Raw genomic sequence first — 12,708 nt, 5'->3', positions numbered from 1 at the left:
TCGGGGGCGTGCAGGAGGCAGCTGGTCAGTGACTCTCATCACTGAGGTTTCTCTCGCTCTCCCTCTCTCTGAAATCAGTAAAGACATCTTTAAAAATCAGTTAGGGATGGAGGCGTCCGGGAAGCTGCGCCGGAGGCTCCCAGCAGAGGGCGCGGTCCCGCCCACGGTGCCTTTGACCGGAGCTCCCAGCGGAAGCGCCTTCCGGGAGGGGGAGGGGGCGGGGGCGGGACTTCCGGCGGTGAGCTCGTGGGGCGCCGGGGCCCAGGTCGTCCTCGTTCTCACGTGTCTGCGGGAGCCGCTGCCGCCGCCTCCTCGTGATGCTGCCTCTGCTGCGCTGCGTGCCCCGGGCGCTGGGCTCCGCCGTGGGCGGCCTCCGCGCCGCCGCGCCCGCCCCGCCGCTCCGGCCGCTGCTGCAGCTCGCGCCCCGGCCGTGCTCCCGGCCCTTCGGGCTCCTCGGCGTGCGCGCGGGCTCTGCGCGGCGGCCCAGCCTCCTGCGGCCTCGCGGGCCCTGCGCCTGCGGCTGCGGCTGCGGCGGGCTGCACACCGACGGTGAGCGCGCGCCTGGGGGCCGGGGCCCGGGAGGGGCAGATTCCGGGTGGGGCGGGGGCCGGGGCGGGTGACTGCGACCACGAGAGGCCACCCCGAGCCGCCCGGCGGGGGCCGGAGCATGTTCCCAGCAGAGGGTGAAACCCACGTGTGACCTGATCATACTTCCCTCTCCCGCCGTCCTCAGTGCGTTTCACTTTGGGCTGGGCCTACAGGTGAACCCTGGAAGCTGGCTTTATCCTTCGTCTCTCGAAAAGGGGACTTGGAAGGCCCAAGGTCGTGGCTGGAAGTGGCGCGGGTGCCCTGGCCGGCGCGGCTCAGTGGTTGCCGCGTTCCGAGCACCGAGGCTCACTCCGGTCGGGCTCATGCCCAGCTTGCGGTTGGATCCCCTGTCCGGGTGTGTAAGGGAGGCGGCAACCCATTGATGTTTCTCCCGCCCTCTCTCTAAAATCAATGAAAGCATGTCCTCAGGTGAGGGTTTTTTAAAAGAAAGTAGTCTGGTTATTGTCTTCTGGCAAGTGGAAGAGGCTAATTGAGGACTTGCTTTGTGTGAAACCTGGTTGGATTCATTGTTGCAAATCACTTTTCCAGAAGGGAGCTCAGCTTCCCACTGATAGCATTGCGGGGTTTTTACAGATAAGGACACCTAGGCTTAGCGGATGTGAATTGGACTAAGTCCCAGAGAAGGGTTATTAACAGTCCAGGTCCAGATTTCTGGCTAACCTGGGTCACTTTAAACTGATGGGCTGTTCCTTTTCCTGTCTGTACCTTACGGATTTTCGTTGTAGGGGACAAAGCTTTTGTTGAATTCCTGAGTGATGAAATTAAGGAGGAGAAGAAGATACAGAAGCATAAGTCCCTCCCTAAGATGTCTGGAGGTTGGGATCTGGAAGTGAATGGGACAGAAGCCAAATTAGTGCGGAATGTTGCTGGAGAGAAGTAAGTACTAGGGACCAGTCAACTCCAGGGGCGGAAATCCATGACCCTCAGGACCTGTCCTGTCAAGGCGGGTACTTTGATACATGGTTTCCAAGACACACAAGGATTCATTTGGGTAACTTCATTAGTTCCAGGTGGTTCATTCACTGCACACACATTTCCTCTGGGCTGGTTACTAAAAAGGGTGTCTTCTGTAGCTCGCCTAAACCATTTTTCTAGGGTGAGTCACAGCCACCTTGAGGCCATTATAATGTTCTTAATGAACACTGCATTTCTGCGCCCAGGATCTCAACTTGGTCACCACTGTTGCAGATTATACAGATTTTGTGGCTGAACCTGAAACCATTGTTCCTATGGGAAAGTGGCTTCCAGCACAGCGCCAGAGGGCAGCAGTTACAGAGTGCGTATGCACATACTGCCTGCTGGAGTAGCACAGCCCGGGGGTGCTAGTTCCAAACCTCACATCACTTTTAATTTTAACTCAAACTTGGAACATGATTTGTCAAGTAAGGATTCTTGCACCTTAAAATTGTCATTAGTTGGTGCTCCTGGCCTGTTTTGTGATTATAACTTCCCACAGGTATTCTGAAGAATGAGTCTGTTCTGCAGCATATTGTTCTCTGTGTGGCTTCCCTTGCTGGGACCAGGCTGCTCTTGTTCCTTAGCTGACGCAGTTCTCTGGTGCTCCTTCCTTTCTTCTGAGGGGCAGATTTTCTGATGGGAATAAAAAGCTTTTTCTTTTTTTTTCCTTCTATTTATTTTTATTTTATTTTTTTAAATATATCTTTATTGATTTCAGAGAGAGGAAGGGAAAGGGAGAGAGAGAGAGAAATATCAATGATGAGAGAGTCATTGATCAAGCCCACAACCCGGGCATGTGCCCTGACCGGGAATCGAACCCCAATGGCCTAGATCCTAGGTTGACCCTCAACCGCTGAGCCACACCCGGCCGGGCTAAAAAGCTTTTTAAAGGAGGCATCTATTCCATCCCACCGGCTTTTTGGCTGCTCACTGCCACTGGAGGGTGCCCTGGAAAGACCATGGTGAGCAGTGTCCACTGGCTATGGTCATGCAATAACTAGCGGACACACGCTGGCAGTGAGCCCTGGGATGCTGGTCTGGCCGAGATAAACTGGTGCCTATTGGTTTGACTTCCAGCAGCTGGCACATAGTAGGCACACTTAGACCTGCTGATTCCATCTCCAGGTGGGATGTAGGCAAGCAGGCTTTTTTGGAAGGTCTGTAATAATACAGATGTAAAGCCAGCTAGGATAGACAAGCATTTTTCAACAAGCATTTTTAACTGTAGCAGGCCTCGGTACTTAACACTCAGTTAAAACTACCCTATTGTGTTTCCTTTTAACTTTCTAGGATCACTGTCACTTTCAACATTAACAATAGCATCCCACCAACATTTGATGGGGAGGAGGAGTCCTCCCAAGGACAGAAGGCTGAAGAACAGGAGGTAAGCTTATAACAAACACTGTAACCAGCCTTTACCTCAGAGTTCTGACAGGCTACCCCAGGGGCTTAGAGGAGCAATGTTTTTGTGTGTTTCATTCCTCTAGTGCCAGAGGGGAAGAGAGAAGGCAGAGGACAACCATCCTTGGGACTTTACTTGTAGAGCAGCAGTTTCGGGCCAGCTTTAGCACCAGGAGTGTGTGGGCCCATTTTTTTCCCAGGGACTGAGTAAATTACCACCTGCAGGCTTAGGCTTTATAGTTTGGCCTTTGTTCTTCTGTTAGAAAGGAACTGGAACTGTCTTTAACCCCTCCATGATGGAAAGTTCTTTGATATTGGAGGTTATTATCATTTGGAGTGTTTCCAAGTGAGGAATGTTCTAAGGTGTCACAGGCTGGTAATAAACACCAGCCACTGAGCCAAGGTACAAGGTAGCAAAGCTGGGAACATCAGAGATTTAACATCAGAAATGTTGGCAAGATCTTTCCTTAGGTTGCTGGCCCTCTTGGTTGGACCTGGATGGTGCCGTCTTCAAAACATTTTAGGAAGCAGTGTGTTAGGCCTAGAAACCACTGTTATGAGGGCCACAGAGTCCCCAGACTTTCTAACTAAGCATGTATCAATATTGTCTGTCTCAAGACCTAGAATAGAGAGCACAGCTCCCTGGTGACATCACACTGGGATCCGACATTAGGATGGCCCATTAGCCAGATGTACCAGCCTTTGGTCCTGGGCTGTAGGACGATCCTGAAACAGTTGGAAAGAGATCTTGGGCTTTAGGGGCCACCTTTGCAGTTTATGGATAGAGAAACAGTCCAGGAAGATTAAGGACCAATCTAGATCTCAGTTAATTGGCACATAGGTGGTGCTGGAACTCAGATTTCTTCATTCTAAACCTAGTATGTTAAACAGGGTGCTAACAGACGTGAAATACTGTACTAAATGTATGATGCTCTGCCCTCTAAAACAGTCTTTAACTCTAGAAAGGATCAATAGGAAGAGTTCAGCCCAGGTCCTGAACGAGCTACGTGGCTTTAACACTCTGTTTTGAGTGTTCTTATTTGAGAACATATAGCCAAGACTTTAAAAATGGCTGAGTAATATCCTAACAGTGGTGGCTTCTAGACCCCCTGAATTACCTGAGACCTTCGGTCCAGGCAACCAACCCTGGCCAACAAGGGCATGTACTGACTTACTCTTGTTTCCCCAGCCTGAACTGACGTCTACTCCCAATTTCGTGGTTGAAGTTATAAAGAGCGGTGGCAAGAAGGCCCTCGTGATGGACTGTCACTATCCAGAAGATGAGGTATGCAGGGTGGAGTGCTAGCACCTTGGCATCCCTGGGGACAAGTAGGGCCTTGGGAGACCTTACGGGTCTCTTTTCTAGCTTAAACCAGCAAAGCGAGGGAAGAGGTACGGGCGGTAGGGTAGCAAGGTTAAAATCTGGTTGGTTTCGATCTGTAGACAGTCCTTTCCTTTGCATGAGTCTGTCCTGGAAAACCTTTCCGTTTCCTCAACTCCTTTCTCTACCCAGGTTGGACAAGAAGAAGAGGGCGAGAGTGACATTTTCTCCATCAGGGAAGTGAGCTTTCAGTCCACTGGTGAATCTGAATGGAAGGACACAAATTACACACTCAACACAGACTCCTTGGACTGGGTGAGTACTTGATAAGATGGGGTGCTCTTGGGCCTTGTAGGGGAGGTCCTAGTCCAAGGAGAGAGAAAAAAGCATTTAAATCAGCAAGTGTTACAGATGAAGTCTTTTTTTTTTTTTTTTTTTGAATGGTAAATGTTCCTCCTTGTAGGCCTTATATGATCACCTAATGGATTTCCTTGCTGACCGAGGGGTAGACAACACTTTTGCGGATGAGTTGGTGGAGCTCAGCACAGCCCTGGAGCACCAGGAGTACATTACTTTTCTGGAAGACCTCAAAGGTTTTGTCAAGAGCCAGTAGAGCAAGACAGGACGCTTTGCCAGTGAACAAAACCTACACTGAAGCCAAACATGTACTTTGAAATGGTTTTCATCCTAATATCATGGGAAATAATTCAAATTTAAATTATTTGTTGCCCTCTTATTTACTATTCATTTGTTTGTTCTTTACAAATCTATTGTTTCTAGATTTTTGTATAACATGATGATGGACAATAAAACTGATTTATCTCTAAAGCGATTTGTCTTTTCTATTTGTGTTTCTTCCCCTTCACCCTGCGTCACCAAACACCAAGAGCCCAGATATTTGAAAAGTTTTAATGCAAAATAAGTTACAAATGAAAGGTCTGTATTTAGAAGGCCCCCTCTCGGATGGTACAAGTTGTTTCCAACCCAGCAACACGATGTGAGTAAAGGCTGGCTTCAGATGATCACAGCCCGAGCATCACAAGCCTGGATTTAAATAGAAAGGTTAGCTTAAATTGACTTATATCACGGTTAAAGGTTGTAATAAGTAATGACGTAAGCAGCATTAAAATTCCTACATATGATGAGAGGATGCTGAGTTCAGTTACAGCTATGAAGTAGTAAGAGGCTTTGCTGGATCTCAGTCCTGTGGTCTCGAAACAACTGCCTTTGAAACCCTCAGCAGCAAGGTCGTCTTCAGGCTAACATCAAATGCTGGAGATGAACTGACCAAATATCCTCACCCTCAGGAAACCCATGACCAGAAGTTATTCACACTTCTGAGAGCTGGCAGCTATTACAGCCTAGCAAGGAGGTGAGGTTCCTTCAACTTAACATAAGATTGAAACAGGCACGCACCACGGGAAGGTACAAACTATGCACACTGACTACAATCAGTTGGCCTATTCGGGCTTTCTGATTCTTCCTGATTCAGTTTTACATGATCTCACTCATGTGGAATCTAATAAAACTGAGGAACAAAATAGATCCAGAGACATAGAAACATGGAACAGACTGAGGGATCTCAGGGGGAAGGCGGCAGAGGGGGGGGATTAATCAAAGAACTTATGCATATGTGCATAACCCAGGGACACAGTAGTGTGGAGAACTTGGGGGAAGGGGGTGCGGGGGGGAGATCTAATACTTTCAACAATAAGGATTTAAAAAAAAGCCCGATGCTGCCCTCCTGTGCTTCCTCTTCTGTCCTGCAAAACTGGTACCAGGATGGCCCATTTGGGTCTTACGACTACGAAGTAATCAGCTTCATCTAAGACCACTGCTGCCAATCAAACGAGTAGGCAGTGCAGCCAGGCTTCCTAATTCAAGACCAATGCACCTTCCACCCTCCTGTGCCGCCTCTGTCCTTCCCCTTTTAGGAAATAACTGGCCTTTTTGTAAAACTGGTTGTTACCTTCACTTTCCTATTCAAGTAAACTCAGAGCAAATGTTTAAATGCTCTTTAAACATTTACCTGTTTCCAAGCTATTATTTCTACCAGAGCAGGGATAAAACCAAGCACTGACCTCGTACCACTGGGCCCCATGGGAGGCTTACCAGACAGCTCATGAGTAGACTGGACTTTTTTTCTGTCCCTTCAGCAACTGAAAATATAGGTGTGTGAGGACAGCGTGCACTATGCTCATTCACGTTGACCTCTAAACAGGTACGAAGTTTCTGCTCAGTGAATTCTGGAGACTAAAAAATAGAAAAGTTAAGCTGCAACCTAATCTTAGCTAGCTCATCATCAACAGACTGAAAATCCTTATTCCTCACGATAACCAGTATCTGTGATGACTTGATTCCTTGGACCTTTAAAACCACTCGGGCTCATGGTTGTGCTATAAAGATCTCTTAACCAACCTCCATCTGACTGCCTCTCCAGACAACCAATGCTCTCCACTCCTGCTATAAAACACACTGCCACTTCAGCACCAGGGACAGTCAGCCTCCCTTATGCTCTGCCTCCACCAGCCAAATGCATTTCTACCAAGAGCCAGCACTGCTTGGGCCCAGGTCTGTCTGCTCATTGAACTTGCTACTGTAACTGAGTAATTTAATTACATATTATATAAACCAACAAAATAAGAATGAAAACAAAGCTGTTTTTTGTAATAAGTGGGATGTTTAGGAAACACTCAAAAAGATGAGTTGCTTTAAAAAAAAAAAAATGTTGAATTAAGCAAAAGATAGGGAGAAAAAATCCTAAAGTACACTCGGCTTCTCAACGCACTTTTCAGAAACAAAACTGGAAGCTCTATACAATGCATTATAAGAGTGGTTTATGTAAAAAAGACTCAGCTCTTCAATCAGCAGAGCCCCAACTCAAGGACTGGCAAATAAATGTATATGCTTAAAACTTACTATGTTTTATTTTTATAATTTTTCACTTTAACCAACTGACAAGCTTTCAGGCCCTGTCATGTCAGATAAGAGGGCTCCTGTATTTTAAGATCACTGAAGCTTAAATTCTGAGTGTAGGGGTGTCTTCATATATGGACAATTTTTATGGATAAGTGTTTAACAAAGGGCTCTGGGGAGGGGGCAGGGACACCCTGATATGTAGCGCTTGCCAATTTCCGTGCTGTATATATTCTCACCGCGGCTGATTTCAAGCTACCAATGTTAACTGAACATGCTTTGGGGAAAGACGTGCACAGTTGGCTCCAGCACACCACTGAAGGTTCTTAAAGTAAACAGATATATGTGGGAAAAGGTGACAAAAAACCCATGTGTGGAACACTTACATGAGATGGGATGTACAGGCCACACTGACACATGACCACACCGCTTGTTATTCTCAGGTTGTACCTAGAGGCAGAATTGGGATCCCAGAGCTTCACGGCCAGCACACCAAGATCCCCAAAACTTTCCAGACAACAGATGTGGAGGGAAAGTTCCACTCACTTTGGGGTGGAGAGTGGGAAACAATAATGCAGAAAAGGTTTGGGAAACTCTTACTTTGTACACACAGGACAGATGAGGGAGTTTGCTTCCCACTCAGCCAGTATGATGCTGAGGCACTTTTCATCAAACTGCAAGCTCTTCTCATATTCACTGATGATGGACTGTTCTGCAAGGCAATGGACAGTTGGAGTGCTTCACCATGTTGCATTCGAATGCCCTGTGTTTAGTGTAAGCTTCATCTTCAAAGGCTTCATCCAGTAAGAGAAAAATTCAGGCAAAATCATGCTACCAATCTCTAGATATTGACTCATCTGTCAGGCTTCCTCTTGTTAGATTCCTCCCCGCCTGTCTGGCTTCAACTTGTGAGCACAAGAGGTGCAGTGGTGAGGCTGAGAGACAAGGAGGAAGCTTTCACACACATCTCCTGAGGCCATAAAAGCAGAGATGTAGAGTGTCAGGGTCCCAGGGGCAGCTGGAGAAAGCTGACAAAGGGCACTTATTTCTGATGCCGGCCTACCATGCTGAGTCTAAAGTGATCTGTCCCCTAATGTCCATATGCTCAGAATCTGTGTTATTCAGAATCTATGTGTTCATTCATTCAGCAAACATGCAACAACACCCAGTATGTGGTAGGCATGAAAGAGACTGGTCCCTGCTCTAGGTGAGCTCACAGTCTAGACTTTAGCTCAGGGGTCAGTAAACCACAGCCCATATCCAGCCCAACTTCAGTTTTTTAAATAAAGTTATACTGGAATATAACCATGCTCATTTGTTTATGTATTGTCTGACTGTTTCCATACTACAACAGCAGAACTGAGTAGTTGCAACAGAGAAAGCATGGACCACAAAGCCTAAAATATTTACTATCTGGACCTTTACAATCTGCTCTAGAGTGTTCCTTATGGCAGAACACGGTGAATCTTTACCACTTTAGATGTTTTAGTTAAACATACCCCAAAAGAAATATTTAGTGAGTCCTGTGTTTCACTACTAAGATAGGTTTTGTAGGTGAAGGTGAAGGGTGAATCAATAAAAAAAGATAAATAAAAAAATCTATAGTCTAACTGGAGTCAGTAATACTAATCATAACAACTAACACTTGAATAGCACTTACAATTTGTCAAAGGCTATTTTAAGTCTTTTACACATATTAACTTATTCACTACTATTATCCTTAAAGATGAAGAAACTGAGGCACAGAGAGATTAAGTGCTCTGCCCAGTGCTGCACCAGTTAAAGTGGAAAAGCTAAGAAGTGAACCTCAGCAGTCTAGCTCAAGAGTCCATGGTCTTGCATCCTCATAATAATAGTTATCATTTGTTGAAATCTTTCTATATGCCAGACAGTTCTCTAAGTCTTCTGCACATATTAGCTAAGACTACAAACAAACGTGTAGGGTAGGTCTATTATCTCTGTTTTATAGATGATCGCTTACTAAGCCTAGTCAAGATAGGGCTATGTGGAATAAATGAATTATATGAGGTGCTCAATCATGCACTCTACGGTGCTTTGAATGCCTCAGTGAGCAGATGCTCACAAGACCCTGGGGAGTCAGTAGAGAATGTATGAGAGAGGATACTTAAATTAGGTAGTGCAAGAGATCGGATCATGCACTGTATCCTACAAGGTGACAGGATTCATCTATTAATAGAGAGGTACCATAGGATAGTAGACTAAGCATGGGAACTGGATTCACAAAATTGATTTTGCTTCCCAACTCCACCACTAGCTGTGCAGCCTGTGTAAGATACCACTCTCTTCTGTCTCCTATTACCTTGCAGGGTAGTCACAGGGAGAAAGTAAGCATGGAATGAGAAGTCTGAGCACAAGGCCTAGCATATTTAAGACTCGTATTAGTAGGAAGACAGCCAGTCAAGACGTTAGAGTAAAAGCAGATCTTCTGGATGCTTGACTGCTGACAGAACTAGAAAAAGGGAAGTTAAGAATTAACTCTGTTTAGAATAAAAGTGAGCATTAGAGTAGCTAGATATAGGCAGGAAAGACCATTTTCAGAGGTCACCTTGGTCAATCAGCTCCTGTTGGATTTCCTCCAGCTCAGCGAAGTCCATCAGCTCCTCCCACTGCAAGAGAAAGTGGGGTCATCAGAGGTTTGAAGTTATAATCAGCTGAAAAGCCCCACAATGATTCATACTTGGAGGCTGGCTTGAAGAACCCAGGTTTACCTGAGGGCATCAGTCAGTCCAGTCCTTCTGTAGACTATGCTAACAGTGGGAATTGTGGTCATGCTGAGAAGACATCAACAAGTGATTAAACTACCCAGTGACAAAATAGTGGCACTTAACTGGGGGAAGACCATATAGGGCCGCAGCCAAGTATGTGGTTCTGTCAAAGCTATGTGACTGCTAGAAAGTTCCTAACCTCTGTAAACCTTAGTTTAGGCTTCTGTTAAGAGGGAATAAAAACTAGCTGAGAAGGTTATTGTGAGTACTAACTGTGATTATATAGCACAAACATTTGGAATACTGTAGGACACATAGAAGGTACTGAACAATGCACGATTATTATAGAGAGCCTTGACATTTTCAAAGCAGTTTCCCACATGCTTTCTCATATAGTACTCACAATAATGACAACATTATTGTCTTCATTTCATAAATATAAAAACTAAAGGTCAGAGAGGCAGAGTGGAGTTAAAAAGCAATAGCAAAACCAGGATCAGAATTCCAGAGCTCATGATTTCCAATCCAGTGCTCCTCCTGACACACGGTAAATGGTTTCCTATCCACACTCAGCTCCCAACTCTGACTGAGATTAGAATCAGAAAGCTCCTGGAGACCTTCTTAAAAAGAAAGATTCCTAGCCCATGCCTACTGGATCAAAACTTCCAGGGGCATAGCCAAGGTGTGAAATTACTTCCTTTATAGTTTCATAAGTATTAATATAATGCAATGATACAGCAAGTCAACAGTCTGGCACTTAGGAACCATTAATCTAAAACAGTCTTTAACGTTAAAGGTAGAAGAACCTGGGTTAAATAAAGGCTGTTAGAATCCTGATTCTGGGCTTGAGGGTATATGAGTTTAGAGGACTCAGGAAATAGGTAGAGAGACGACACTAGGTGTTCTTGGTGCTGTCGCACCCTCCCCGAAAACACATATCCCAGCCTGACCTGAGCCAAGGCCTCTGGACAGCTTTCCATTGATTGCAAAGCATTCCACTCTTCTTCCATCAACTCTTGTACTAGGAGGGTGCTCTGAGCTCTCCCTGGCATATTGCCTCCAGCCTGGCGGTATTTGTTCAGGAGCCTGTCCCGGCTGTTTCTCATTCTCTCCAGGCATCCCTTGGAAGGAGGAGAAAGGTGGCAAAGGGTAAGAGGTGTGGGGAAGGGAGGAGGGAGAAGGTAATTCCATTAAAAAACACACACACAAAAAAACCTCTTACTTAGTTGTTAAAACATTAAAGAAAATTTAAAGACACAAATGATCAACTCTAATCCAAACTATTATTAATTTCGCATTGTTCATATATTTCCGGATCACCATATTTCATGCTGTGCTGTCTTCAATGCCAGCCTCCTCAATGGTTGCATGATAATAGCTCAACATCCACTGTCCCATTACAGGGTATTTAGGCTGCTTCCAAATTCTTGCTGCTCTAGATACAGCTACAGTAGTCACCTTCCTGTGCAACAGTGTTTCTCAACTTGGGGCAATTTTGTTCCCCAAGTGAAATCTGGCAATGCCTGGAGACATTTTTGGTTGGCTAGTTTCAGGGCTACTGGCATCCAGTGGGTGAGGCCAGAGATTCTGCTAAACATTCTACAATGCACAGAACAGCCTCTCACAACAAAGAATTATCTTCCTCAAAATGTCAATGGCCAAGTTGAGAAACCCTGATGTCAACAGTCATCTCTAGCATCAAATTATATTCCCGGGATATATCCACTACTTATGGGATTCCCGCAGTCATAGGCAATACTGCTCACAGGGAGCAGGCTGAGCTCAGACTAGGTCCGAACTGAGGTCAGGTACAACTCTGCTAAGCCAGTAACCGAGGCTCTTCTCAACAGACGCTTTCTCCTGAATAGAAATAATTTCTCTCTTGCATGAGGTACGTATACAGTATACTAAGTGCCTTTCTCGTGCCCACCTACCCAACAGCAGCAGGTGTTGTTACTGTGGAGTGCAGACGGGGTGGCCGTGGTCACGCTTCAAATTTAAAACAAACCCAAATCCAAAAGTAAAGGGCCTGCCAGCCCGGGCTAATCCCACACCCAGCAGTCTAAACATTCCGGGAGGCGGCCTGGAGATGGCGAAGACCCCGATCTGCAGGAGGGAAGCCTGAGTCCCAGGTCCACCTCCACCGGCCAGGCTCTCCCGGCACCTGCCTCACCCGGCTGGGCTGAGGGGAAGGCACTGAGGAGAGCGGTTCCTGGACGGATTAGGGGAATGACCACGGCCCTGCCAAGGCTTCCCGAACCCCACACTCACCTGCCTGAACGTCTCTTTCCATGGAGGCGAGCCCACCAATTTGTACTGCGAGCGGCGCTGGCTTACTGACTGCTCGTCCATCTCCGTTACTCGGAAGTCGCCTCCAGAAAGCCCCGCCCCCGACGGCACACAGAACCATGGGAGTTGTAGTTTCTGGTTGCTGACGGTACTACACAGCAGGGGATTCTGGGAAGTGTTTTACCGGTCGTCTTCACACGGAGACAGATTAGTGCAACCCAAGGATGGGTGACTGCGCCAGTGACATTTGTGAAGTTAACCCACCCTGGATTAAGGGAGTTAAGTCTCGAGGGGAGACTTTGGATGCCTAAGTTTACCCAGGTGGAGGTGTCCATCAAGCAGCCAGATACACGGGGTCAGGTTCTCCCCCAGGTTCCAGACTTTCCGCGGCACCAAAACTTGAAGCAAGCACTGGCCCGCTGACTCCCTCGTCCCGCCTCCTCCGGCTGGACTGGCGATTGGCTTTCCACTGGCGCTGCCCCTGCCTGA

At 46.7% G+C, this 12,708-nt stretch overlaps 2 protein-coding genes across 3 annotated transcripts; one reads left to right on the top strand and one right to left on the bottom strand.

Annotated features, from left to right (window-relative positions):
- Positions 1-302: 302 nt before the first annotated feature.
- C1QBP (complement C1q binding protein) lies at positions 303-5,116 on the top strand. The gene is made up of 6 exons (XM_087825938.1): positions 303-549; positions 1,335-1,485; positions 2,857-2,950; positions 4,157-4,252; positions 4,481-4,603; positions 4,752-5,116. The coding sequence occupies exons 1-6, from the start codon at positions 318-320 to the stop codon at positions 4,899-4,901; spliced, it is 846 nt and encodes a 281-aa protein (XP_087682064.1). The 5' UTR covers positions 303-317; the 3' UTR covers positions 4,902-5,116.
- Positions 5,117-5,181: 65 nt separating this feature from the next.
- Positions 5,182-12,605, bottom strand: RPAIN (RPA interacting protein). Of its 2 annotated transcripts, XM_016200973.2 has the most exons (7): positions 12,202-12,605; positions 10,881-11,051; positions 9,771-9,831; positions 7,805-7,916; positions 7,591-7,654; positions 6,401-6,541; positions 5,182-5,332 (listed from the first exon to the last, which is right to left on the bottom strand). In XM_016200973.2, exons 1-7 carry the CDS (start codon positions 12,280-12,282, stop codon positions 5,303-5,305), a joined length of 660 nt encoding a protein of 219 aa, XP_016056459.2. In that variant the 5' UTR covers positions 12,283-12,605; the 3' UTR covers positions 5,182-5,302. The 2 variants fall into 2 exon arrangements, with proteins under 2 accessions (XP_016056459.2, XP_016056458.2); XM_016200972.2 differs by lacking the exon at positions 5,182-5,332 and having other exon boundaries at positions 6,298-6,541.
- Positions 12,606-12,708: the final 103 nt, after the last annotated feature.

This window comes from Miniopterus natalensis, chromosome 17 (genome assembly GCF_054644295.1).
Source record: "Miniopterus natalensis isolate mMinNat1 chromosome 17, mMinNat1.hap1, whole genome shotgun sequence".
Lineage (NCBI taxonomy): Eukaryota > Metazoa > Chordata > Mammalia > Chiroptera > Miniopteridae > Miniopterus > Miniopterus natalensis.
Note: the sequence above shows the minus strand (reverse complement) of the source record. Positions and strands in the feature narration are given on the sequence as shown.

Coding starts and splice junctions, on each gene's coding strand:
- RPAIN (XM_016200972.2), bottom strand. CDS start 12,282: ATGGACGAGCAGTCAGTAAGCCAGCGCCGCTCGCAGTACAAATTGGTG. Junction 11,052..12,201: donor GGAAAGAGACGTTCAGGCAG/GTGAGTGTGGGG, acceptor CCTCCTTCCAAG/GGATGCCTGGAGAGAATGAG. Junction 7,655..7,804: donor ATCTGTCCTGTGTGTACAAA/GTAAGAGTTTCC, acceptor TTCTGCCTCTAG/GTACAACCTGAGAATAACAA.
- C1QBP (XM_087825938.1), top strand. CDS start 318: ATGCTGCCTCTGCTGCGCTGCGTGCCCCGGGCGCTGGGCTCCGCCGTG. Junction 2,951..4,156: donor AGAAGGCTGAAGAACAGGAG/GTAAGCTTATAA, acceptor TTGTTTCCCCAG/CCTGAACTGACGTCTACTCC. Junction 4,253..4,480: donor GTCACTATCCAGAAGATGAG/GTATGCAGGGTG, acceptor TTCTCTACCCAG/GTTGGACAAGAAGAAGAGGG.